The sequence below is a fragment of the Xenopus laevis genome, chromosome 8L, assembly GCF_017654675.1.
Source record: "Xenopus laevis strain J_2021 chromosome 8L, Xenopus_laevis_v10.1, whole genome shotgun sequence".
NCBI lineage: Eukaryota > Metazoa > Chordata > Amphibia > Anura > Pipidae > Xenopus > Xenopus laevis.
Window position 1 is genome coordinate 6897412 of NC_054385.1, and position 27265 is coordinate 6924676.

Consider the following 27265-nt stretch of genomic DNA (forward strand, 5'->3'; position numbering starts at 1 on the left):
AGGGGTCCAACAGATGCAAAGGTCCAATTTGCAGACCACAAAGCGGTGGAGCTTGTGGGGAGTGGGCAGATCATGGACATAATTTTGGATCTAAAGCATGGCTGGATGGATCAGGGATGTAAAATTTATTTGGGCACATTTCTCATGTCTACGGTGACACTCAAGGGCCCCCAGCTCTTATAATGTAGGGGAAGAAGCTGGGGGATGGTCAGATTCCCAGCACCATGCTGAACACAGCACTTGCAGGTTAAAGTGTTACTGGGTCAATGTGCGTCAGTGCTTGCGTATTTACACTTGGACAATGCCCATGTTCCAGTTCAAGGCATATTTGCCCTGAGAGATCATCCAAAGGCTCCTGGCCATTAAGTGTATCCCCCCCCCCCCGGTGCTCATCTCACAGACACCAAAGTTCAATAATTGGCTTTGCTTCGTTAACTCAAAAATGTTATTGGAGTAATTCCAATGTTGCAGTCAGCAAAGTACACTTTTATTTGCCTAATTGTGAGAAACCCGTCTGCCAATGAGAAATGGAACCCCCAAAAATACACACCCTAGTGCCTTGGATGGATCTGTTACAGGGTAACGGACAAGTGAAAAGTCTGTTGTAGCTAATTCTAAGCAACTTTTCAATTCATTTTTCCCCCTATAGTTTTTGAATTATTTGACTTCTTCTTCTGAATCTTTCCATGCTTTCAAATGGGGGTCACTGACCCCATCGAAAAAATAAAGGCTACAAATGTATTGTTATTGGAACTTTTGTTACACATCTTTCTATTCAGGACTCTCCTATCAGTGCATGGTTGCTAGGGTAATTTGGACCCTGGCAACCAGATCGCTGAAATTGCAAAATGGAGAATAAAATGCTAAATAACTCAAAAACTACAAAACCAATTGCAAATTGTCTCTAAATATCATTCTCTACTTCATGCTAAAAATTAGTTTAAAAATGAACACCCCCTTTAAGCAACACTAAATGCACGCCTCTGCTCCACATCTGGAACACAAAAGGGGCAGGGCTAACAGGAAAGAGGGATGGGCTTAAGAATGCAACTGGTTGCATCCATAAATGTTTAGATTTACCATTTATTTGAAATTGCTGGCAGCTATAGAAATGGCTCTCCAGATGCAAGTGCCAACTCAAATGTTCAGTTACAACTCCCAGCAGATCTAGAACTTGTGGCAAGTGATTATAGGGTTAAATCTAATATGGTATATATATATATATATATATATCTATATACACACACACACATATATATACTGTATATTTATATATATATATATATATATATATATATATATATATATACACACACACACACATATATATATACAGTATATATATATATATATATATATATATATATATATATATATATATATACACACACACACACATATATATATACAGTATATATATATATATATATATATATATATATATATATATATATATATATATATATATGTAAAGCAAAAAACCGGCACTCACGAAATGGAGGTCAGGCGTGCCTGGGTGCAGTCCAAAGTCGGTAACATCAATTTGAAGTGGTAGAGATCGCACTCACAGGACTTAGTATAGAAAAAGGAAATTTTTCTATACCTCACTTCTAGCCTCACTTCTTGGCACTCGTCCCTCCTTCACAAGGTGATTAGTATTTATTACCTACGTGTCTGAAAAGTAACTGTGATCAATGAGCCGTCGCTCACTGAAACCTCTTCTTCAGCACTATATATATGTGTGTGTGTGTGTGTATATATATATATATATATATATATATATATATATATATCAATTAGAAGTGGTAGAGATCGCACTCACAGGACTTAGTATAGAAAAAGGAAATTTATTGTGGACAAGTGCTGACGTTTCGGCTGAGACAACAGCCTTTCTCAAAGTGAAAAAAGTGTCATACACACGGATATAAATACACAGTGTGGCGGGAATAAAATCAATACAAGAGGAAACACCGGGGGCAGAGGAAATGACGTGTCAAGGGCAAAATACATGATAATTAAACAACCTAAAGAAAAACAAACTATTGAAAGGGACCCAAAAAAACAAGAGCATAAATCACAAACGAAAAATAGAAAATAAAGAACGAAAAGTAATTAGGGAAAGTCAAAACTCACAATTTATCTCATAAAGCAGCCGTTGTGCGCTTGCGTGTATTAACACCCATAAATTACAGGACCAATCAGCGCCTTTGTCACGTTGCTACATAGTGCCGTATCAAGCAACGCGCATACAGCGCTTACGGAGGGCTGATTGGTCCTGTAATTTATGGGTGTTAATACACGCAAGCGCACAACGGCTGCTTTATGAGATAAATTGTGAGTTTTGACTTTCCCTAATTACTTTTCGTTCTTTATTTTCTATTTTTCGTTTGTGATTTATGCTCTTGTTTTTTGGGTCCCTTTCAATAGTTTGTTTTTCTTTAGGTTGTTTAATTATCATGTATTTTGCCCTTGACACGTCATTTCCTCTGCCCCCGGTGTTTCCTCTTGTATTGATTTTATTCCCGCCACACTGTGTATTTATATCCGTGTGTATGACACTTTTTTCACTTTGAGAAAGGCTGTTGTCTCAGCCGAAACGTCAGCACTTGTCCACAATAAATTTCCTTTTCTATACTAAGTCCTGTGAGTGCGATCTCTACCACTTCTAATTGATATATATATATATATATATATATATATATATATATATATATATACACACACACACACACACATATATATAGTGCTGAAGAAGAGGTTTCAGTGAGCGACGGCTCATTGATCACAGTTACTTTTCAGACACGTAGGTAATAAATACTAATCACCTTGTGAAGGAGGGACGAGTGCCAAGAAGTGAGGGCACCGTACAGGCTGGCAGCATTATAAGGAAGTGCAATTTGTTACCCAACTGCCTTAGGCCTGGTAACCAGATTAATTAAAGGGGTGGTTCACCTTTTAGTATGTTATAGAATAGCCAATTCTTAAAAACTTTTCAATTAGCCTTCATTTTTCTTTTTTATAGTTTATCTTTATAATTTTACCTTTTTCTTCGGACTGTTTCCAACTTTTAAATGGGGGGGGGGAAGTCTCACTGACCCACACCTAAAAAAAAAAACCAAATGCTCTGTGGCGGTTACAATCTTTTTTTTTTTTATTGCTACTTTTAATTTCTCATTTGTATTCAGGCCGATCTCCTATTCATAATTGCTTATTCAATCAATGGATGGTTGCTATTGTAGTTTGGACCCTAGCAACCAGATTGCTGAAACTGGCCTCATGTTTTTATACAGGTCATAGAAGTCCAAGGTGCAATCTAATATCCTCATATTGTGCAACAGGGGCTACTTTATTATAATACACAAATTTCAAAGTCAGAAATGACATCATTAAGCACAGTTTATATAGTGCATGAAGTACCCCCTATTGTAAAATATAAGGATATTAGAAGTCACCAAGGAGTTCCATGACCATATACTGTAAAAGCACAAGGCGAAAGGATTTAAAACAGATCGTGGAACACCAATGTTACTTCTAATACCCTTATATTTTTCAACAAAGCGTACTTTTATTATAATACACAAGCTTTGAGTCATGTGACAGCTGACCTCACTAAGCTCCATTTATAACTGATGACATCACTAAGCCATTTACAGAATATTCATAGCTTGTGTATTATATGTATATAGGATTATATACTTTACTATTCCAGTCTTATTCAAATCAGTGCATGGTGGCTAGGGTTCAAATTGCTGTAGCAATTATGCACTGATTTAAATAAGAGACTCAAATTCTAATAGGAGAGGCCTGAACAGAAAGATGAGTAACAAGTAGCAACAACAAATGTGTAGCCTTACAGAGCATTTGTTTAGTGACTCCCATTTGAAAGCTGGAAATTCAGAATAAAAAAAAAAAAGACCAATTGAAAAGTTGCTTAGAATTGCCCATTCTATAACATACTAAAAGCTAACTTAAAGGTGATCCATCCATTTAATTGGAAGAGAATGCAAAAAAGGTGAGACAATGTGGGCATGCACAGAAGAGTTTGAAGCATCTATTACCAGTACTTACCATAACAGAATACTACTTTTTATTACTCATATTTCTTTTCAGGCCCTCTCCTATTCCCATCTCTTATTCAAATCAGTGCATGGTTGCTAAACTAATTTGGACCCTAGCAACCTGAATGCTGAAATTGCAAACTGGAGAGCTGCTAAATATCACTCTACATCAAACTAAAAGTTAATTTGAAAGTGAACAACCCCTTTAAAATGACCTCACCTGCATTTATGTGAAGAACAACCCCTATAATTCATAACAAGATGGCGAGAGTGAGTTAAGAGATGATTTTGCTATAGGTTAAGCCAATATACAGATTCATATACATATTGTGATGTTTACATGGACAGTCACTGAACAAAACCTAGTCATTGCCTGTCAGGAATGGTCATCCCTGTCCAACTGGCCAATCCCAGTGAGAGGAGGATCTGAGGGTGGGGAAAAGAAAGTGGAAGTGATATCTCCCTGAGAGAGGAAGTGGGTGGAGTTGTTAGAGACTGCGGAGACAACACAGGTGGCTTCAGTCCTGCGCTGCACAGAGACACATAAGAGTGTGACAGTGGGAAATTGGTTATTCAGGGCTGCTCCATAATGCACACACATGATCCCAGTGTGAGAGCAGAAAAGCAAAGTGCTGCATTTCCCCAGTCCATCTACACATCACCCTCTCGCATTTCTACTACAAGCACCCTATGTGACTGTGCCTACACATTGCACTGCCCTGTGCTTGGCACATCTTGAGGAGAGACTGTGGGACTATACCATGTTCTCTGTGGAACTGTACATGTTCTGGATTAGGTCAGTGTGAAACTGCTTGCTGCCCCCTTGTGGTCGCTGGTTAGACCACCTCATGTTCACCATTATCACCAGCTACACAGGGAATCTATTGCTGCATCACTGTGAGTGGTTCCAACAGCTTCAACTCCCTAACAGCCACCCAGAGAGACGTGTAGATTGCAAATTGGTGTTGCCACTATTTTGTCATATACATGTTGGGATGATTTATTCATGCCACTGTTATGAAGTCACCCAATAGTTACATTCAGTTCACATATCTTACCAATCTTTTCAATAAAGCATTTTGAGAGTTACCAGCTAACGAGTCTCTTAAGGGTAACTTCACACACATCACCAGAGTAAACTGGAGGACAAAACAAAACTTGGCTCCTGTGCAACAGACAGCCCACCACACACGCAATCTTACCGAATAATCACTTGGGAGGAGATTTTGTTAAGCACTGCATATCTTGACAGCACTATATAAATAAATGATGATGGTTGCCCACATGACTTGCAAGGGAAGTAAACACAGGCATTAGATATTTGCACACACCCCCTGAGACATTACTGACTAAACCCACATGAAAGACAGCAGAACGCATTTCTGGATTTTGTAGTTTATTTCTGTACAGAACACAAAGGGGCATGATCAGTACATTTAGCCAAGCTTAGTAGCCAGCTCCTTTGCTTTTGCCTTCTCCAGCTTAGCAATGCGGGCGACGGACTTGGGTCCCAAGATGCCACCGCCCCAGTGACGACGGATCTAGAAGAGAATTTGAAGAGAAAGTTTAGACATTTTAGGTCTAATTAAATACAACATATCTAGATATGGGTCTACTTGGGCTCTTAGAAAATAAGTAGGGCAGGAACAGAAGTCCTGGGAACTACAGAAGCAGTCACATGACTGTATATTCAAACCTGCCTAACCTTCAGGCCCAAAGAAGTGCCCCATGCATGGGCCAATTAGCTGCAAACTGTGTAGGTACCAAGTTAACTTCCTTTAAAAAATACACCCTTCTCCACTCTATCTAGGATAGCTGCATGATATGGAAGTACAATAGGGTATATATCTAGAAAGCAAGAGGAGCACACATGCATTGAAAATTTACCAGGGTTGGTAAATCTTTTATTGCAACCAGCTTCAGCCTGCTACAAGTTAGAGAAAACTGACGCAAAGATCAGATCTACTGTCATGAATTATCTGAACCGGTGCCCTCCCACCACTAGATTTGTAGAACACATTAAACGAAGCAGTACTGCACTTGAGCACATCTTACCTCGTCAAATCTGTCATTGTAGTTGGTCTTAACGGCTTCCACCAACTTGGCAAGTGCACCTTTATCCTCACTAAGGAGAAAGAGGAAGATGTTAGTTACCAGTTCTTATTCTAATGCAGCTGTTAGCCCAACAGGACCCCACTGCTGCTCAGGGTTAAAAAGCTCTGAGTGCCACACGGTGATTCAGGTGAAGAAATTCTATGCTCATCATTGCACAGGAGGATGTTTTTTTTTTAAATGTGCCCCCCCCCCATAAGAAGTTACTTACGGGTTAACCTGTGTGAATGCTACGCTGGTGCAAGTCTTCCTGTGCACAAGGCGACCCAGTCTGGCCTTGCCCTTGACAATGCAGTATGGGACTCCCATCTTCCTGCACAAGGCAGGGAGGAACACAACAAGCTGGTGGAAGAGGGGAATAAATTTAGTGTTGAGGGATCTTAAGGCATAATCACTGCACTGTTAGGAAAAGAAGCAGCAGCAAAGATGGCTCAGGGTTAAAAAGCTCGTTTTAATCTTCATTATACAGTCAGGTGAAGAAATTCAGAAGCATCATTGCAATCCAAAGCCCCTGCTTTCTACCCTAAAGCAACACAAACAGTAAGGTGAAATTCCCCTTTATTCTAGTGATTGACCTACCTCAATTGGATCAACATCATGAGCGATCACAACAAGCTGAGCCTTCTTGTTCTCCACAAGGGTGGTGACTGTGTTGACACCTGCAATGACATAAGCCCATTAGTTTCCCCCCATCTACCAATAAGGCACCAGCATCAGTCCCCAAACCAGACGCTACAGCTCAGTGTTAAAAAGCTCGTGTTTTGGATCCACACAAGTTGTTTCAGGTGAAGAAATTCAACCATCATTGCAATGGCGCCATCTTGTAAAGCAAAGCCCCAAGACATGTCAAGTAGGTAAGATGTTCCCAGCACACCCAGAACCCACATGAAATGCCCACAGCTGCCTTTGAATTACGAGACTACTACCCAATAAGACTTCACAATGCACTAACCTGCTCTGAGTACTGGTGGTCTCTTGGTGGGAACATCCCCTTTGCCAGCAGCCTTCTGTTCAGCCCGGGCCAGTAGCCTTTTCTTCTTTTCCTGTTTAGTCTCTGGTCTGTACTTGTGGGCCAGTTTAAGGAGCTGTGTGGCTGTTGGAAGAGATTGGTTATTAGTTTACTGTCCCCCGTGCACCAACACAAAACATAAGCAGCAAGCCATATTGGAGGTCTAGGTAACGTTGATGTTTAGAAGCAACCACAATGTGCATCAGCGATCTTGGTGGAAAGTGTGTAATCACCGCTTTTCAGATAGCAAATATTATTTAACATCATATGCACGGAATGTGGTGAGGAGGAAGACGCACCAACCCGCAAAGAAGCAGTTACCTGTCTGACGGTCCAAGGCTTGGGTGAACTGGTTGATTGCAGGTGGGACCTTGAGCCTCTTGTAGAGAATGGACTTCTGACGCTGGAGTCTGATGTAACGGGGCCATTTGACAAATCGGGTCAGATCACGCTTGGGCTGGATATCTTGACCTGGAAGGCCAACACGAGAAGAAAGTTATTCCATGCTGAAGAGAAGACACAAAATGGTTTCATAAAGGGTAAGTAAAGCATGGGCTCCCAACAACGGCCATGTGCTTGGGTTATACATGGGGCCTTTATTGTAGCTTGTTTAAAATCTACATTTTTCTATCTACAAATAACCCCGCAGTCTGCTATCAAATCAGTTGGTTAGACCACGATAACCCTTGATGCTGCACCCACTCTCAGTCTAGGACTTGCACCAGTTCATGTTGATGGATAATCACACTAACACAAAAACTGTGGAATGAGCAGCACCAAAGCACTCACCAATGCCATAGTTCTTTGGCCTCTTCTCAAAGAGTGGGTTCACTACTTTCTTGGCCTCAGCCTTCTTCGCAACGGAAGGGGCAGGTGCCACCTTCTTCCCCTTGGTCTTCTTCCCTTTAGGCTGCAGAGACATAAATATAGTGTTAACACAAACAAATCCAGAGCTGGCAGTGTAAGGCTAAAACCCCCTCACACAGGCGGCAACTAACCAGAATGTGGTCTCTACTACCTCTGTAAGCATGCCAGGTCTACTGCTCCCATATTAAGTACATAGTTACATTCAAGGTCAGAACTCCAAACTGAAAAATGTCTATAGCTGGTTAAGCAACATAAATCATACAGGTCATTGGCCTATGCATGCAGCTATTGCACTGCTTTTCACCTTAGTTCTAATGCAATATTAAGGTTTACAGTTGCACTAGACCCTCCATGCTGTCAGGCCATACACAAGACATCAGCAGTTAACAAGGATCTAAACACAACAAGGACTTGCCAAAAGCTGCACCTGAATTGTCATATGAGAAGGAGTTGCCACATATAAGCATCATGCAATAGACTGAGTAATAAGGACAGTAGATCCGTATAAGACAGTTATATAGTAGGCTTGGGACAGGGGGAGAACTCACAGGATCCCATAAAGCTGTGCATCAGAGATCTTGGTGGGTAAAGACTGTCAGCAGAGCATATCAGATAGCAAATATTCCATCACATCACTTGCACAGCCCAGGGATCCTGCCACATACAGAGCATTACTTGTTCACGTGACAGGTAAAGTCTCTAGGAGATCCCCCTTCCTGGGAGTAAATGAATAGAGCCGGGGGCATGGGCCTTATGTATAGAACATGTGATTATTAAGAACATCAGAAAGCTTCCTGTTCCCATTCGGGCACTCAGGCCTGTTTCAGGCGCTACCAAAGGGGGAGGAAGAAGTTACAACATTAGCCGGGTCTCAGGTAAACATCCTCCACAGGCACTCAATATCCCCGGGAATATACAGAAGAAAACTCCTAGAGGCGGGTGTGCCAGGTGGAGGGGGATAAACACAGCCGTAAGTAAGAGGATGGAAGCGGATAGCAAGAGCAGAACCGGCAAACACTCACCATGGCGGACGGGGGCAGAGAAAGGAAGACAGAGGCATTGTGGGTAGTATTTGTATCACCTTTAAGTTCTCGCGAGTTTTCTTATAGCGGAGGTTCTTTAAAGGAACCGCGTCACAGAATAGCCGCTGATGCGTGCACGAGGAGACGCTGTCCCTTTAAGAGGCTATGCCGTACCGACCTAATGTGAAACAGGCAAGGTTGTATGCACGGAAATGAATTTATGCCGAGCCCCAATCACATTTTAGGACGAGGTGGTTAATCCAATCAAAGTGAAGCACCGGATGTTACGTATGAATGTTGATGCTGACAGTGGAGGCGGCTGCAATTATTTGGGAAGGTAAATTGCATCGTTTTCAGTATATTTATTTATATAATGGGCAGGTATGTTCATAGTCTGTATGTCTATTGGCTCCATTATTGGGAAACTGTCCATTCAAATTTGTTATTTGCGTCTAAATTGTCCAGGGGTGACATCGAGGCTTGATCTTGTGTCCTAGGAAATGTCCTGTTAGTCTTATCATTTACAGTAGGGGGTACATTATCCCTTATAATACATGAGTGATACTCAGAGTTCCCTGTATAACTCAGCCTGCAGCCTTGTGCCTTTATATGGTCACAGAACAACCCCTCAGTGACTTCTAAAATCCTTATCATTTACAGTAGGGGGTACATTATCCCTTATAATACATGAGTAATACTCAGAGTTCCCTGTATAACTCAGCCTGCAGCCTTGTGCCTTTATATGGTCACAGAACAACCCCTCAGTGACTTCTAATATCCTTATCATTTACAGTAGGGGGTACATTATCCCTTATAATACATGAGTAATACTCAGAGTTCCCTGTATAACTCAGCCTGCAGCCTTGTGTCTTTATATGGTCACAGAACAACCCCTCAGTGACTTCTAATATCCTTATCATTTACAGTAGGGGGTACATTATCCCTTATAATACATGAGTGATACTCAGAGTTCCCTGTATAACTCAGCCTGCAGCCTTGTGCCTTTATATGGTCACAGAACCCCTCAGTGACTTCTAATATCCTTATCATTTACAGTAGGGGCTACAATATTCCTTATAATACATGAAATTGATATGCTTATCATTTACAGTAGGGGTACATTATTTCCTTTATATATAAACAGCAGATCTGTTCCAGCAGAGCATGGTACTTCTTTTGATCACACAAATAATTGTTATAATAATAAGGCTAACCTTAATATTATCTCCCCACAGCGCCAGAGGTTTAATCACTGAAGAGAGAGGATGTCCCAGCAGAGGATTCTGCCCCAGAGTAAGGAGACACTGCTACAGTCCTATAACAAGCGGCTTAAAGATGACATTAAATCCATTATGGACAACTTCACAGAGATAATCAAAACGGCCAAGGTTTGTAGCTCTCTACAATGAATGAAGTCTTCTTTAATGATCACTTCCTTATCCGTAAAGCTGAGACACTGGAAATAAGGAATGTCTTGGCTAATGCTGCAGTCTTTGTAATGCCTCACATTTGCTGTTTAAAGTTCCCATTGTTTTCTTGGCAGATAGAAGAAGAACATCAGGTTTCCCGCTCTACACAAGGCGAGCAGGATAACTATGAGATGCATGTCCGCTCTGCTAATATTGTAAGTAGTGAGCAGCCAATAGGGAGGTTTCATATTTGCATTCATTAAGAGGGAGCCTATTTCAAAATAAGAGCCTTTCAGTTGGAGGACTTTTATTAAGCTCTTTCTAAGATCTGCCCTCTCTGTTTTTCGGGTTTGCTCTGTTTTTAGGTGCGGGCAGGGGAATCCCTAATGAAGCTGGTGTCGGATTTAAAGCAGTTCCTAATCTTGAATGACTTTCCCTCTGTGAACGAGTCCATCAACCAGCGCAACCAGCAGCTCCGCACCCTGCGGGAAGAGTGTGACAAGAAGCTTATCGCCCTGAGGGACGACATCGCTATTGATCTTTATGAACTCGAGGAGGAATATTACTCTTCCAGGTATAAATAGAGGAGCTCCAAGGGCTCTTAGTTGAGAGGAAGAGTCTCAAGGTCCAGTGTAGAGGGTACCCTACACCTCCTATTTATTGAGCTGTTATTGGAGGAGAAGGTATTTATTGAGATTCTCCTTCCTGGCTAAATTCTGCTGGTTCATACACAGGCACCTTGGCTGGTCCGGACCTCAGTGGAAGCAAAGCCGTCAGAAGATGCTCAGTGTTACCATAATGGGTGACTCCACCTTCTTGGGTCCATTGTGCAAACCCACCTGCGTTTTTTTACATTTACTAACCCTTATAGTTCTGGGCAGACCAGCACATTGTTTAGTTCTATCTATCTCTTTGTAAGCAATTGTACTCTGCTGATGGGCACCTGACCAATTTTAATGGCTGGAAAGTGAGCCTTCCTCGAGTGATAGCCAGTAGGATCTTATTCAGATACAAAATTCTTGCACACGGTATCTACTAGGGATGCACCTAATCCATCACTCTTGGCTTTGGCTAAATACTGACAAAAGCTTTATCAGAATATGGAAGTGATTCCGTAGAGGATGGAAATAGTTGTCCATCCTGCAGAGCTTTAAAGTATTGTGAATTTAAGGGTCTCTTATTTGGTCTGGCTGAATGCTCAGAGCGAATCTGAGTGCTATTATTCAGCCGAATTCCGAATACAGGATTTATACATTCTCAGCATATTCTTAGTATATACCAGGTCCATTTCTTAGGCAAAAACAGTGATTGCAGGTTGCACTAAAATATTAAGGTAGCACATGAATGCTTGTGGATCGACCTGCAATTTGCTACTTGTGTTCTGCCTGACATTCCTATCTGAATGTAGTTAGCAAGTTCCTAAGGAAAGTAATTGCTACTAGACCTGCTGCAATGTCACCTGCTGGTCTGTCTCTGTACCTGCAGCCAAAAGGCTCTGGTCAGTGTGTACAGGGAGCTAGATATAACTCAACAAACACAAGCGTCCATCAAGTTCAACCCTCCAAATGAATATATATTTATAAATACACACTAGCGATGCAAGAGTCTACTTATTGTCTGTGCCAACCCTAACCCACCATCTCCCAAATGGAACCCAGTCTAGCCTTAAGTGCTTCAATCATTGATATACCCGCACCCAACCTGCTCCTCTCTGATATCACGAGGCGGGACAGTACCAGCACAAGCATATATATTAAAAGTGACAGCGCAGAAGGCTGGGGAAAGGGCAGTAACAGCATGGCTGACCTACCACCCACCTACAGTTCAAAAAGTCGACCCAGACCCAACTAACCTGCAGTAATTGGCCCACTCAACACTAACACATTCATACATGCATACCTTTCTTTCACGTAAAAGTCACAGTGGAATTGCCCTCTAGTATAAAATAAGCCTCAAACCCATAATAATAATATTCTTATTTCATAGCAAAGGAGAGGTTCATATACCAAACACTTCTTACAGTTTAATTGTTTTTTAATAGTAAGCCAAAAATGACTCTTCTCATCTTTCAAATAAAAAAATGATTAAAAAAGTAAATAAAAAACTATTTAATAAGTCATTTTTGGTAGTGTACTACTTTAAAGCAACAGTGCAGAAGTATTTGGAAAAGGAACTTTCCCTTTAAGCTCGTTCTTCTCATCACTTTCTCATCATACTTGAGTCAAATCATTTGTGGCCTGTAGAGTTTATTTTTTTAGGTTCAGGGCGACAAAGAAGGCAAAAAAAGAGCAAATATGACCACTAACATCTAGTGGTAGGACCTGGTAAACCAGAAGGACCCAGGGTTTTTTACTTTTTTTGACAGTTTTGGTGTTTTTATTCTCTGCACTTTCGTGCATTATGCAGCTTTTATATTTTACAGCTATTATAGAACTATTATATAAATTGCGCCTGTTACCCAAAGCCACTTTTAGGAGAGAATCCAGCCTTCCCTTTCTTCCAATAGTGCTGTTATCTATGCATGACTTGTTTTTATAGATCTCACAGATTATTTTATATGAATACTTATAATTTGCACAAAAGTAACAATCCTTTCCCAGTACAAATGTACAGTATATATTGGTTCTGCTGAGCTAATATATATAAGCATGCATGTTATTTTCATGTTCACTTTGTGCCTGAACTTAGTGTGCTGTTTAGTTACAGATTTTATATGATTAAAGGAGCTTATTTATTCTATTATTCCTTCTCTGTATATTTGTATTTATACATATGGGAGTAGAGAGGTGCCATATTGATTCCCTTAGACAGTACAGTATGAGGGTATAGCTTATTGTGTGCCCAGAACATTCCTTCTCTGTATATTTGTATTTATACATATGGGAGGAGGTGCCATATTGATTCCCTTACAGTACAGTATGAGGGTATAGCTTATTGTGTGCCCAGATAATTCTTTCTCTGTATATTTGTATTTATACATATGGGAGGAGGGAGGTGCCATATTGATTCCCTTAGACAGTACAGTATGAGGGTATAGCTTATTGTGTGCCCAGAACATTCCTTCTCTGTATATTTGTATTTATACATATGGGAGGAGGGAGGTGCCATATTGATTCCCTTAGACTGTACAGTATGAAGGTATAGCTTATTGTGTGCCCAGAACATTCCTTCTCTGTATATTTGTATTTATACATATGCTACTTGTGCCTTGTTTATATCATACTCCAAAGTAAACCCCCCTTTAACAATACATAGACCTGCAGCCCCCCTCTTATTGTGTGATTGGTTACTGTCAGTGCTGCACAAACTCTGAGCCACCCTAATAATCTCTTGCTGGTAAAACTGAATGAATTTCCTGCTGCCATTTTCTTAATGCTTTGCTTCTTTTGCCTTTTTTGTCTTTCTTTCTCTTTCTCTGTGTCTGTCCCTCTTGCACCCTCTGCTGGCCTGGACATGCTGTCTGCTTTTCCTGCTGGGCTTGGTGTTGCTTGGGTTAAGCTACAGTGTGTGTGATCCGAGTGATCTTCCCCTATGCGAGGTGTATTGGAACAGGGAGAGCACAGCGTCATCGCCTGAGGATCTCTCTGTCCCACTGGCACCCATTATGGCAGAAGCAAGCACCGTCACAAGCCAGATCCATACACCCCCTCACTTAAATGGTCATGGAGCGGGCATGACGGAACACACCTGAGGATGGCGCTCACGGGATGCAGGACACAACTGCGTTTGTTATGGGAACAAATCAACTTATTTGTATAATGGTTCTTTAGGCCGCCTTCTTTTGGTACGTCAAACATGTTGGACTGTGGTTAATCAGTGGTAAATTGTGTTCCATTCCAGTAATCTGTTGCAACAAATTGGCTGTTGACTTTAGCTCTTTTACTGCTGTCAGAATAATGAAAGAAAACATGCCATTAGTTGGTATGGATTCTTATGTAGTGGTGTTATTGATTTCCTGAGAAATGTTACGACTCTTCCCTGCTTACTAACTTCAGAGCAACATCATAAGATGTTTTTCTCAGGAAATGAATTTTTTAGCTTACGGTTGACTGACCAGCAGGCGGTGCTGTAGTTACCAACCACGGTATAAGGGACATTCCGTTACTTAAATGTGATATCTGTCTGCCTCCTTATACAAAACATCCTACCCATATAAAGAGGCTCAATAGATTTAAAACGTAACAGACAATGTCAGACTAGAAAATATTTTGAGATTTGTGAATTCTTTTTTTTTTAATTGCAAACTGAAAAATAAAGATGTTTTTGTTTTTTGCATAGTCCATTCTTTACTGTAAATCTCACTTTCCAGTTAGTGGATTGTTTGCGGTTCAGAACACAGTCCCTAAAACGCTCCCATCTTTACCCCCATACTTAAAGGGGATGTAAACTAAAATAAAAATTTTCTTAATGAAAGGAAATGCCATTCCAAGCAACTTCTCAGTATGCAATGATTACAAATTTTCAATGGCTTTAAAATTTATGTTTAAATATAATTGCTGTTGAAAACAGCCATTTATATTTTCTGCGCTGGTGGTTCTGACATTTAAACAATGTTACAATCTGTAATCAGATCTGTTACATTGTTTCAAATGTCAGAGCCACCAGGGACTATAAATGGCTGCTTTCAATGTCAATTGTATTTACATATAACTTAATGCCATTGAAAATCTGTAATTATTGTATACTGGAAAGTTGCTTTGAATGACATTTTCTTTCATTAAGCAACATTTTATTTTTGGATTTCCATCCCATTTAAGTTTGGGCCACTTACTGTGGAGATAAATGTGCATTGTTGTCTTGTTAAAATAATCTGATCCTAAGAACAAAGTGGTTCACAGAACAGGCAGGATTCTTTTACGTTCAGTCAGTCACCAGCAGTGTGTTTCTTAAAATTCAGCTCTGATATTGCTGGGCTGCAGCCCCAGCATGCTTAAAATCTTGAGAATATATCAAGAGTGTGTGTGTGTTATGACCAAGCAAACTTGTTTACACTGTGCTTCTTTTTTTCCCAAACCCTGAGGTTACCCCAACTCTTTTTTTTATTGAGCTTCTGTAATTTTAACCCAGACACTCAAGCATTGAGCCATCTTGCCTAACCAATGAATTGCGTTCTCCCTTATTACTAACTTTCTTCATTTCCTTTGCAATCTGTCTTTTCACCTGCATTTTATAGATTTATAAATGATCTTGTAAGTATAACATGGTTTAAGAGCTGAGTCTTTGGTGGGTACATGTGATATCTTCTTTGCATCAAAATACCAAGTTATTTTTTTTAAATATACAAACTGTAAAACAAAAGAAAATGAAGAACATTAATATCAGAGGGAGGTAATTTGGTTGAAGAGAACAAAGACAAAACAGATTTTAAACTGTTAAAAATCTAAGTGGGGCCCAACTCCCACACTGGGGGGCCGATTCACTAAGGGTCGAATATCGAGGGTTAATTAACCCTCGATATTCGACTAGGAATTAAAATCCTTCGACTTCGAATATCGAAGGATTTAGCGCAGATAGTTCGATCGAACGATCAAAGGATAATTCCGTCGATCGAACGATAAAATCCTTCGAATCGATTCGAAGGATGTTAATCCAACGATCGAAGGAATATCCTTCAATCAAAAAAAGTTAGCCAAGCCTATGGGGACCTTCCCCATAGGCTAACATTGACTTCAGTAGCTTTTAGATGGCGAACTAGGGGGTCGAAGTTTTTTTTAAAGAGACAATACTTCGACTATCGAATGGTTGAATAGTCGAACGATTTTTAGTTCGAATCCTTCGATTCGAAGTCGTAGTCGAAGGTCGAAGTAGCCCAAAAAAAACTTCGAAATTCGAAGTTTTTTACCTTCGAATCCTTCACTCGAAGTTAGTGAATCGGCCCCATAGTGTCACACACCTTGGGCATTATATAGTCTTGCCTTGAAGAGGTGCCATATATGTTTATGATTCTTCTTGGGGGAGGACCAGATCATTAACCTTTCACTATGCCTACTGGAAAAAAGAAAATAATTTCAAATACACATTTTTCTTCCATTAAATAGAAAACGAATAAAATGGGCACATTGCAACCGTAAGATTAAAGTAATGATTATAATTTGGCATTACTGGAAATTCTGTCATCAGGAAAGCCAAGACATGAAACCGTTCAATGGCCTGAAGTAATTTTAAATATGCAACAGGGTAGAAGATGGGGATGTCATCGGTCCAAAGTAATTTATAAGAATGCCTTCCTTCCTTAGTTTGTATAAAGTATTATAACCCCTTCCTCCTTGATCACTTATCCGTCTACCTGGCAGATTAATGAAATATCAATTTGCTTTTTTCAATAAAATTTTGTTTTCCATAAGGTCAGATTATTTTTCACATCTTTGAAAACTTTTCACTCCATTTTTTTGGGGTATATTTAATTATTTTTACATTTGCAAAAAAAGTCTACGAACCTAACTTTTGTTGAACAAAAAATCTGCAAAAAATAATTGGTGAGTTCTCAATATGGACTTCCAAATTTGAAAAAAAAAACTTTACACCTTAAAACCTTTAAAAAAAAAAACAAACCTCAATCTCACTTATTTCTGCAAAAATTCTGGTAGTCTCGTAACTTTCTGTATTCTTAGGCTGAGCAAAGGGTGCAGTTTAATGGTTTCTTTCTATAATAGCAACGGTTCCCTGTAACATAGGATAATATACCCCATTCTCTAAATTATAAGGCTATTAGAAAAAAGGATATGAGGGAGCAGGATTGGTACCGTGAACATCCACTCCTCTGAAATTGTCTCCCAAACCTTTACGTTTCACCCCTATGGGTGGTACAATACTTGGGCAGGCCCTACTTATTTTAAATTAGGCTATAGATCTAGTCACTATTCTGTATTTCCATAGTTATTCAACATAGTAATTTAATCCTACTGTCATCCTAAATGCGCTTTATCATTGGCTCCCCAACTGGGTAGAGACCCTTTCAGATCTTGGTTTGCCCTTTCTGTGGGTGTCCTTGAATTGGCATGCTTAATGTAATGTGCTGTTATAGATGCTTGATTTATATTCTCAAGTATTGATTACCCCACTGTGTACGCATTGTTATGGTACAAGTGGTTTAGATAACAGATTTGGAGGCATGGATGAAAACTGCTGGCTAGTACAGCACCAACTTCCTCTCTTTGGATTTAAAGGAGACATATAGGATAAATGAAAACTCCTAATTTTGTAGGCACTTATGAGTAACATGTGGTGTTGCCTTTACATGGTACTAAAAATTAATATTGAAAAATTAATATAGCCCCTTTATTAGTGCTCCCTATAGATGTTCACTGGTCCCTCTTTCAAATGAGGGGTGGGCGTGTCCTAACGGTTCCTGGCAGAAGCACAGTAGGTGGGGTACAGCCAATCACAGCCCTACAGTCACACAAGCACAGACAGGCTTCAGTTCCCTATAAGGTCCTGTTAGCTGCTGATTGGTTCCTGTCCTACAGTGCAGTGAGCTGAGTGCCGCCAGTTCCCCTGCACAGCCTAAGAATTCAGGGAGCAGAAAGTGGAAAAGAAGGGAGGGATTATTAGGGGTTTTGCAGAAATATTCAATAAATCGGCCTGAAACACTACTTTTTAAGCATAATTCTTCGATATCTAAATGAGTATAACACACTGGTACATTCTTATTTTTTTACACAAAGTGTCTCCTTTAAGTTACATTGGTAAGGTGGGTACTTATTTTCTCCAAAACAGCTTTATAAGCAACAGGACAGTTATCTATGTAAAGATGTTCCACCAATGTGTTGCTTCCTGGGAACCATTACCCTACGCTTGGCCGAACTGGCATAATTAAAGAGATGAAAAGCGTAAGAGTCTTGGAAAGTTGGAAACGCTTTCCATACTTCAAAGAGCTTTATCCAGAATCAACACTATTGGATAGAAGCACTGAGGATTTAAGAGCTTTATCCAGAATCAACACTCTATTGGATAGAAGCACTGAGGATTTAAGAATGAGATGTTTCCACGTGTGAGATCTTCGTTTCCCCATGAATGGAGGAATATCACAATAAAATTTAGAGTGTAAAGGGCTGGTCCTTGATGTCCCCAAATTTCTTCATTATAATTCTTGACAGTCTTCCATGCATATAACTTTTGAAAAATAATCCCAGAACCGTGCTTCAAGATAAAAAATATAAGTTTATTTCACATATTAAAAGTCAAAAATTACCCCATTATGGTGTCTACCGCGTTTCATGCTTACCTAGCACTTAGTCCTAGGCAATCTCTAACACATTAGTTGCTTCTGTTCCTTAAATAGCTGCTCTCAAAAGCCCTCCCCACAGTAAAACCAATCATAATTCAACACACATGTTTCACCTAACTAGCCGGGTTATTGGCTCAGTTTGTCAGTTGTTCAATATCACATGATTTGTATTTTATATGATCCATATTACAGGGTATTGTAGAAAAACAGTATAAGTTATATAAAGTCCTAAAAAGTCTTAAAATATTATGTATAGCAAGTGGCAACCTGGTTTGTAAATGAAATATCCAGTATACTTCCCTTTTACGTAGTTTTGTCAGAAAATCTCCTACTCTAGTACCTATTCTAATCTGTTCTATCCATTGTATGGACAAATATTTTAAATTGCTCTCATTACACTCTGCGAAATGTCTAGTGACATTGGTTTTGTTACTCAGCTTAATATTTTTTATTTGGTTGATGTGTTCTCTCATTCGTTCTTTTAGTGATCTGGTAGAGCACCCCACATATTGTTTGCCACATCTAGTACAAGTGATGAGGTAAACAATCCCTTTGCTACAGCAATTAATATATTGTTTAATCCTGTATGTACTTTTAGTTACTGTCGAGCAAAATTCTTGTGACATATTTATATAGTTGCATGTAACACAGCGGCTATGTCCGCATTTAAAGCAGCCTCTAGATTTTAGAAAGTCACCTTGTTTTCTATGTTGTTTTCCTCTATATAGGCTTGGAGATAAAAGGTCACCCAGAGTATGTGCCCTGCGCGCCACATGGCTCACCCCTGGGGCCAATGCATTACAGAAATCCTGATCCACATACAGGATCGGCAAAAACCTCTATTAGTATAAAAATATAGTTAAAGTAATAAAGAGGTTTTTGCCGATCCTGTATGTGGATCAGGATTTCTGTAATGCATTGGCCCCAGGGGTGAGCCATGTGGCGCGGAGGGCACATACTCTGGGTGACCTTTTATCTCCAAGCCTATATAGAGAAAAACAACATAGAAAACAAGGTGACTTTCTAAAATCTAGAGGACATAGCCGCTGTGTTACATGCAACTATATAAAGATGTCACAAGAATTTTTCTCGACAGTAACTAAAAGTACATACAGGATTAAACAATATATCAATTGCTGTAGCAAAAGGATTGTTTACCTCATCACTTGTACTAGATGTGGCAAACAATATGTGGGGTGCTCTACCAGATCACTAAAAGAACGAATGAGAGAACACATCAACCAAATAAAAAATATTAAGCTGAGTAACAAAACCAATGTCACTAGACATTTCGCAGAGTGTAATGAGAGCAATTTAAAATATTTGTCCATACAAGGGATAGAACAGATTAGAATAGGTACTAGAGGAGGAGATTTTCTGACAAAACTACGTAAAAGGGAAGTATACTGGATATTTCATTTACAAACCAGGTTGCCACTTGGATTAAATTATACCTTTGATGTAACTTGCTATACATAATATTTTAAGACTTTTTATGACTTTATATAACTTATACTGTTTTTCTACAATACCCTGTAATATGGATTATTTAATACAAATGTGATGTTGAACAACTGACAAACTGAGCCAATAACCCGGCTAGTTAGATGCAACGTGTGTTGAATTATGATTGGTTTTACTGTGGGGAGGGCTTTTGAGAGCAACTATTTAAGGAACAGAAGCAACTAATGTGTTAGAGATTGCCTATGATTAAGTGCTAGGTAAGCATGAAACGCGTTAGGCACCATAATGGGGTAATTTTTGACTTTTAATATGTGAAATAAACTTATATTTTTTATCTTGAAGTACGGTTCTGGGATTATTTTTCAAAAGTTATAGTTGTACCTCTGTTTGGCCACTAGAGGTTCCCAGTGTGCCATAATATTTTTTACTAGGCCTTGTATTCCAAGTTAAACATATGTTTTGAGTCTTCCATGCATATCCAAGAGAAGACTCTATTATGAGAATCAAACCTGAAAACCCCATTGCTGGAGAGCTGAGAGCTCTCGGCAACTAGGAAGTTTTCTACTGGAACAGGCCATAATGATATGATATCAGTGTCCATATAAAGGCCGCCATATTTGTATATCAGTGCCAACCTGGAGGCACCTGAGCTGACATGAGTCCAATGAACTTCTTTCTTAGGATCAACCTGTAAATACAATTAATACACAGTTAAAGGGAAACAAGTACTATTTAGACTGAATTTAGATGGTAATTTAGTATAAGGGGGGTCAATGTTGATATTATCCAATAGCTTGACTTTTGGGTGGAATTATAAAGTAGGCAAGCCATATTAAAACACTATATAAAAACCCTTTCTTGACATCATCTAATATATCTGCCAGTACTGACTCTACACCAAAAAAAAATTCAAACACACATACCCCTCTTAGATGGTAGGAATAACAAAAACAAAACGTGTATTAAAACACATACCTTTTAATACCAAGACAGAAGCGGTGTATCACTTAGCAAAGTCTCCATTCTCAGAGGGAAAAGGTAGATATTATAAGGTGCAAGGGTTGGGAAACTGTGCAGTGCTTTGTTTTGATCTTCTGCTGAGTTTATATCAAGTAACCCTTTCATCAAGAAAGCCATGTATCTGCTGGGGTTAATACGGGCTGCCGACTCAACCGCACATAACACTAGGGAGGGTGGATCCATTTGGTCTGTGGTCTGTATAAATATGATACCATTTCCTGCGGATGTCGTCTGGAGTAAGTAGTCTGGCAAACGTCTTATCAGTGGACTTATAGACAAAGGAAGTTGCTGTTAGGCACAGCAAAATCAAAAGTACTTTTCCTTTTATAGACATGGTTTGTGGCGATCACACCGGAGAAGAAAGCGAACAAAGGGATTTAAAGGACTGTCATTAGAAGTAAATACACAGCCCACATTTTCATAACGGGTAGGCATTTGCCAAATTCGTCTAATACTCGTGTGTGAGTTGTTCTGACTGGACCATGAAGCTATTCTATTTATATACAGAACTTGCATTACTGAGATTCTAGAACCCCTCAAGGAACTTTCTAATATTATTCCAGGCATTATGGAACTGCTTTTAGGTGGTGTTAGAAGGTCAGAAGCATTAGTACCATCTAATATCAATAAATATAGTCCCATATAAACTTTAGTGGCAGTGCCAGGCCGCAATCTATTTAGATACCAATAACTGTATGAACTTACACTGCTAGTGAATGATATATATAATTAACCACTGTTTTAACTCAGCATGTCACCTCTCATTCTCCACTCCATTTATCTTCTGCTCGCGTGCATTTTCCAGCATTTATCTCAGCTTTGTAATACTCTACAGCCATGATGCAAGCTTAGATCCTTACCTCGGTTACAGTGGTGAAATGTAAATGTAAGAGGTGAACAGTGTAGGACTGGGACACCAGGGGCCCACCCAAAAACCTTAGACCAGGGGCCCATGCTCAGCAATATTATTCTTCCTCTCCTCACTCTTCTCCTAGTCTCTTTTCTTTACATACTATAATCTATTATTCCATCTATTTAGCCTCTTTGTTCTAATAGAAATAGGGATTGGCCATGAAATAGGCCAAATATTTAGCAGCAATTGGGCCCACCGGGAGTTTTCCTGGTATCCTGGTGGGGCAATCCGACACTGGAGGTGAATTTAATTTTTTTTTCTTTTTAACTGTTGCACTAGTGATATGATGCCTGTAATAATGGGGTGAACCTCTATCAATAATAATAATAATTGTATTAATACAAATATACAGGATCAATAATAACCTTTTGATAAACTGCTTGTGAGCAATAACTTACACACACACACATAAGTGAAGGTGGAATTTAAAAACATTTACTTAGCTTTGTATGATGGTAATTACAAGAATAGCCAGTTCTGCATCAAATCAGTACAATCAGGGAGCCCCACAACCTTTGGTTCTTCACCCTTAGGTTCTCGATAATCAAGCGATGATCCAAATCCTGGCACCCACTTATGGGTCCGAGGCAAAGATCCTGACCCAAGGCAAAGGCTGTGCTTTTATGCCCAAATGTCTTGTTAAACCCCAACCCCAACTGCTGACATTTGTTTCTAAAAAACAGCAAATACGCCATTGTTTTATGCTTCTTCAGCCAAGTCTTAATCAAATAAATTGGGCTTGTGAGGCTGTTGTCTGCCTGGTTTATTTTATTGCCTGGGCTATTTGATGGATAACAATATCTATGTTTACTATATAACAATAAACAATGGCTATGACTGTTTACCCAGAAAGGTACATACAAGAACACGGGACTCCCCTTATTCTCAGTAGGTTTCTCTAATGTGTTGTGCAAACTGTTGTCATAAACACAAATTTCTAACTAGTCAAAGTATTAACCGTGTACAAGGCCTTATTTGTTTCTCAAATAAGTTGTCTGGATAGATTAATGTCTATCTGCTGTCTGTTTGTTTATTCCAAGGATATTTGCTGGGTAACTGTTTACTCGGCAATATACATAGAACAAAGACATTGTACATTGACCATTGGACAATAGCCGTCCAAAAAATCTGCTGCTTTTACCTAAACCAAGGATTTGATTGATATATCAAAGCAGATGTATATATTGTAAATCATTATCTATCAGTTATATAAAACCGCAATGCTACAATGCCCTTTTTGCACTGGGGGTACAGGTCTTTGTGCTCCAAAATGAAGAGCAATGACCTGTGCTGTCTCTAGGAATACAGCGCTCAGCAGCATTATAAAGTGGCAACTCCATTGGTTAGAGATGTCTTCTCCAAGGTTCTAAAAGATAAGGGAGTATCTATGTTAGGCTTTTTCAACTCCAGTTGCCCCCCCTAGAAAAAGTGAAGCATGAGGTCAACTTGCCTCATGGCAGATATAGAACTGTAAGAACCAATGTACTCAAATAAGAACCTGTAAGGACCTGACTGAGGGTACCATGTTTTACATAGATAGTGGTTTATGTCACATACTCACCATTATTAAATATATTTTATTATTATACAATTATATGAAAGAAAAGATACATATTTTTTACAAAATGGTGAGACATCTTCCGAGTCCCTACTTCTGTTTAGGACCACTGAAACCCTGTGTCCTTGTGCTTATGGCAGCCAGGATGTCACTTTCGGCACCCTATATCCAGAACCAAACTAAGCTTACTGGTCTTGGCTCTCACTTCTGCTGTTAAACGCCACCTTTCACCTCGGGAGGAGCCCTCGGCTAATTGGATGCCGCCAGGTCATAACAGAGAGAGGAGCAAAGCAAACGGTTCTGGACGAGCAAAGGGGCACGATCATCTCACCAGGATACTGGAAGGAAGAACACCACCAGGAACAAGCAGGCCGGCCAGCACAAGCAGATAGAATGGTCAGACAGGCTGGAATCAGGATAGAGAGCGTAGAATAGTCGATGGACAAGCTAAGGTCGGATTGGAGAGGTCAGAATAGTCACAGACAGGCAGGATGAGGATTGGAGTGTTCAGAGTAGTAATTCAGGCAGGCAAGGGTCAAAACACAATAGATCAATCAGAATAGTAGAATAAAGCATCCAGGAACAAGGTAAATTGAACCTAACAACGGTCAATTAGCTGAATTCTGAATTCCCCTTTTAACTGTTTGAATGTGGCGCCATTGCCAGCGTCACTGCGCCTTTAAGAAACCGGCGTGCGCCTTAGAGGAAGCCGGCACCAGGAAGTAAGAAGGAGCTGCACAGCGAGCGTCCACACCGAAGGAGCGGCGGTGGACCCCGCTGCCCACTAGACCACCCGGGTAAGTCCTGACACAGGAGCTCTGATGAACAATTTGTGCAAGGGTAAAAAAATTGTTAAGCATGTTTGAGGTCATGTGGTTTCCACGTTGGCAAGGCGTCCAACACATGGCATCGAAGGACCCATGGGACGTCCTAATCATGAGGAGACCTGATAAAATAATATTTTATACAAACCTGGGCAGCTTTGGTCTTCCACCGCCCAACAAAACATGGTACAGCATAGATTATATTGAAACCCGGAACCTTCAAACCTATGGCACTAGCATGATGGTCATCATTGTAGATTCTAAATTGACCAGAAAGGGGTACAGACAATACTTTGCTACCTGTGTTTTTCTTAAATTGTTGTCCCTCTACCAATGTAAGTGTTCATCCACCACGTCTCTTTGGGACTACCTTGAAAAAGGGTTTGCAGAGCAGATACATGTTCTGCCTTTCAGTTTGTCTTTTATCAGTGTTGGTTACATTTTAACACCCAGCCTCCATGTGGTTTCTCCAGATGATTTGTGTTTCCCAGCATCTGCTTTCACCTGACTTGCCCATAATAGTTTTCCACTTGAGTTCATCTTCATCTTCACTCCTTCCTTCATTTATTCCGTCATTTATATTCCTCCACCCAACAACTGAATTTTGAAAGAAAATGTAATCCTACGCCCTTTCTAATATACATTAATTGCATATTTTTCAATGGTTTTGAAGTAAGTGGTTTTAGTAACAATTTTTATTAACCTAGCTTGCTTGGTCTCCTGGATGTTCTGCCCTAGTCAACCTTGTCCCTTACTTTGCAAGTTATGCCTATATAATATTTAAGTTATTTTTTATGCTTGAGTTAGTTAGCATTTTCAAAATTATTAAGAGTATAAACCTTAACAACTTGAATTTTAAACATTTGCCGTCTAAGTTTTTATTTTTCCCCCCTAGTAAGTAAGTGAAATTTGAAACCTTAAAATAATTTGAAGTCAGAAAAAATGAATTTGGATAAATATGCCTTTATGTGAAAAAATTATTATATAAATTATATATAAATTATCTCAATATTAAAATTCTTAGGGGGAAATACAATATAATTTCGCAAAGAACAAAAATAAAAATCCGCCTGTCCCCATGTAATATTCTTAGTTAGGCTTTTATTGAATGGCAAACCTTAATTGCGCATTGTGAACCTTGAACACCTGCTCTGTAGTTTTATATTTTGTCGTAAAAAAAAGGAAATTTGTTCTTACCGTAATTTCTCTTTCCTTTGGATCCAAGCAGCAGCACCTATGAGATTGATTCCTCCCTTCAAAAATAGGACAGTTAGACACACCTCCAAACAATTAAGTATCCAATAAAAACCCCCCTTCAACCCACATTACTCATTGTCATAACAAGTAAACCATAATGCATATTAACCATTTATTGAAAACAAACGGGTGGGAAACTACTGCTGCTGCTTGGATCCAAAGGAAAGAGAAATTACGGTAAGAACAAATTTCCTTTTTCCTTTGCATCCTTCGCAGCAGCACCTATGAGACATAGAAAGTAATTCTTTTATACAGGGAGGGAACTTCCAGACATCGCCGTGTGGAGAATGTTTCTGCCAAAACTTGCTTCTTCTGAAGCCCAGATGTCAAGCCTATAATGCCTCGAGAAAGTATGCAAGCTACTCCATGTAGCTGCCTTGCAAATTTGCTCCGCTGACACTTGACTCCTTTCAGCCCAAGATGTGGCCACAGCTCTGGTGGAATGTGCTCTGACAAAAACTGGAGGTGGAAGATTTGCCAATTCATAACATAAGTGAATAGTATCTCTAATCCACCTAGCAATAGTAAATTTGGAAGCCTTATTGCCCTTTGTTCGACCTGAAAATCAGTAAACTGATCAGTGATCAGTAAACTTTCGGACTTCTTGATGGGACTGGATTTCCGTAAATAACTTCTCAATGCTCTTGCTACATCTAAAGAATGCAGATTCTGCTGCTCTTCTCCCACGGGATTTGGAAAGAAAGATGGCAAAATTATTTCCTGGTTTATGTTTGAAGCCGTGGCCACCTTTGGTTGGAAGGATGGAACAGTTCTTAATACCACTCTGTTTTCCAAAAAAAGAATATAAGGCTCTTTAGCAGATAGAGCTCCCAATTCACTGATCCTCCTCGCAGAGGTAATTGCTAGCAAAAAAGTCACTTTCATAGATAATATTTTAATGTCTGAGTCTTCAATAGGTTCAAATGGGGCATTACATAATCCCTTCAGAACAACATTCAAGTCCCAACTCGACACAGGCTCTTTATAAGAAGGACGGATCTTCCCAATAGCCTTCAAAAACCGTGTCACCAAAGGATCCGATGAAAAAACAATCCCAGTAAAAGCAGAAATCGCAGAGACATGTGCTCTAATTGTTCCAGGCTTTAACCCCTTGTCAAACCCCTGTTGTAGGAAATTTAACACATCACGCACAGAAGGGGTCAATGGCACCACCTTGTTCTCCACACACCATTTGCTAAAGACTTTTTGAATCCTTGCATAGGCTTTATTCGTGGAAGCTTTCCTAGAATGCAGCATGGTTTCGATTACCTGATGTGAGAGCCCATACTTCGTTAGTAAGGGCCTGTCAAGTTCCATGCTGTCAAGCGAAGTATCCCCAGATCCTTGTAAAGATATTTGCCCTGAGACAGCAGGTCCTTGACCTGTGGGAGAATCCAAAACTCTCCATGACTCATTCTCATGAGTAGGGCAAACCATGCTCTCTTGGGCCAAAAAGGAAGTATTGCGATTACTCTCGCTTGGTCCTCTCTTACCTTCCTCAGTACCCTGGCTATCATCGGGAAAG

At 39.8% G+C, this 27265-nt stretch overlaps 2 protein-coding genes and 5 non-coding genes across 9 annotated transcripts; 1 reads left to right on the top strand and 6 right to left on the bottom strand.

The window, feature by feature from the left end:
* Nucleotides 1-5437: 5437 nt before the first annotated feature.
* rpl7a.L (ribosomal protein L7a L homeolog) lies at nucleotides 5438-9186 on the bottom strand. Its single transcript, XM_018229524.2, has 8 exons — nucleotides 9069-9186; nucleotides 7969-8089; nucleotides 7501-7650; nucleotides 7123-7263; nucleotides 6750-6829; nucleotides 6382-6512; nucleotides 6114-6183; nucleotides 5438-5599 (listed from the first exon to the last, which is right to left on the bottom strand). The coding sequence occupies exons 1-8, from the start codon at nucleotides 9069-9071 to the stop codon at nucleotides 5495-5497; spliced, it is 801 nt and encodes a 266-aa protein (XP_018085013.1). The 5' UTR covers nucleotides 9072-9186; the 3' UTR covers nucleotides 5438-5494.
* On the bottom strand, nucleotides 6257-6329 carry LOC121397444. Its single transcript, XR_005963669.1, has one exon. It is a non-coding gene; the product is annotated as a small nucleolar RNA SNORD36 (small nucleolar RNA).
* On the bottom strand, nucleotides 6597-6671 carry LOC121397443. Its single transcript, XR_005963668.1, has one exon. It is a non-coding gene; the product is annotated as a small nucleolar RNA SNORD36 (small nucleolar RNA).
* On the bottom strand, nucleotides 6905-6981 carry LOC121397442. Its single transcript, XR_005963667.1, has one exon. It is a non-coding gene; the product is annotated as a small nucleolar RNA SNORD36 (small nucleolar RNA).
* On the bottom strand, nucleotides 7378-7451 carry LOC121397445. Its single transcript, XR_005963670.1, has one exon. It is a non-coding gene; the product is annotated as a small nucleolar RNA SNORD24 (small nucleolar RNA).
* On the bottom strand, nucleotides 8612-8687 carry LOC121397446. Its single transcript, XR_005963671.1, has one exon. It is a non-coding gene; the product is annotated as a small nucleolar RNA SNORD24 (small nucleolar RNA).
* Nucleotides 9187-9236: 50 nt separating the features above from the next.
* On the top strand, nucleotides 9237-14748 carry med22.L (mediator complex subunit 22 L homeolog). 3 transcript variants are annotated; one of them, XM_018228870.2, is made up of 5 exons: nucleotides 9237-9405; nucleotides 10304-10456; nucleotides 10612-10692; nucleotides 10843-11051; nucleotides 13982-14748. In XM_018228870.2, the coding sequence occupies exons 2-5, from the start codon at nucleotides 10334-10336 to the stop codon at nucleotides 14166-14168; spliced, it is 600 nt and encodes a 199-aa protein (XP_018084359.1). In that variant the 5' UTR covers nucleotides 9237-9405; nucleotides 10304-10333; the 3' UTR covers nucleotides 14169-14748. The 3 variants fall into 3 exon arrangements, with proteins under 3 accessions (XP_018084359.1, XP_018084360.1, NP_001085498.1); NM_001092029.1 differs by having other exon boundaries at nucleotides 9383-9405; nucleotides 13976-14748; XM_018228871.2 differs by lacking the exon at nucleotides 13982-14748 and having other exon boundaries at nucleotides 9244-9405; nucleotides 10843-11061.
* Nucleotides 14749-27265: the final 12517 nt, after the last annotated feature.

Bases quoted from the DNA above. Each gene is read 5' to 3' on its own strand.
- rpl7a.L (XM_018229524.2), bottom strand. The intron at 6,830-7,122 runs GTTAGTGCATTG...ATGTCATTGCAG, and splicing joins ACCACCAGTACTCAGAGCAG to GTGTCAACACAGTCACCACC. The intron at 5,600-6,113 runs GTAAGATGTGCT...ATTCTCTTCTAG, and splicing joins ACAATGACAGATTTGACGAG to ATCCGTCGTCACTGGGGCGG.
- med22.L (NM_001092029.1), top strand. From the start codon at position 10,334: ATGTCCCAGCAGAGGATTCTGCCCCAGAGTAAGGAGACACTGCTACAG. The intron at 10,457-10,611 runs GTTTGTAGCTCT...TTTTCTTGGCAG, and splicing joins AGATAATCAAAACGGCCAAG to ATAGAAGAAGAACATCAGGT. The intron at 11,052-13,975 runs GTATAAATAGAG...GCTTGGGTTAAG, and splicing joins GAGGAATATTACTCTTCCAG to CTACAGTGTGTGTGATCCGA.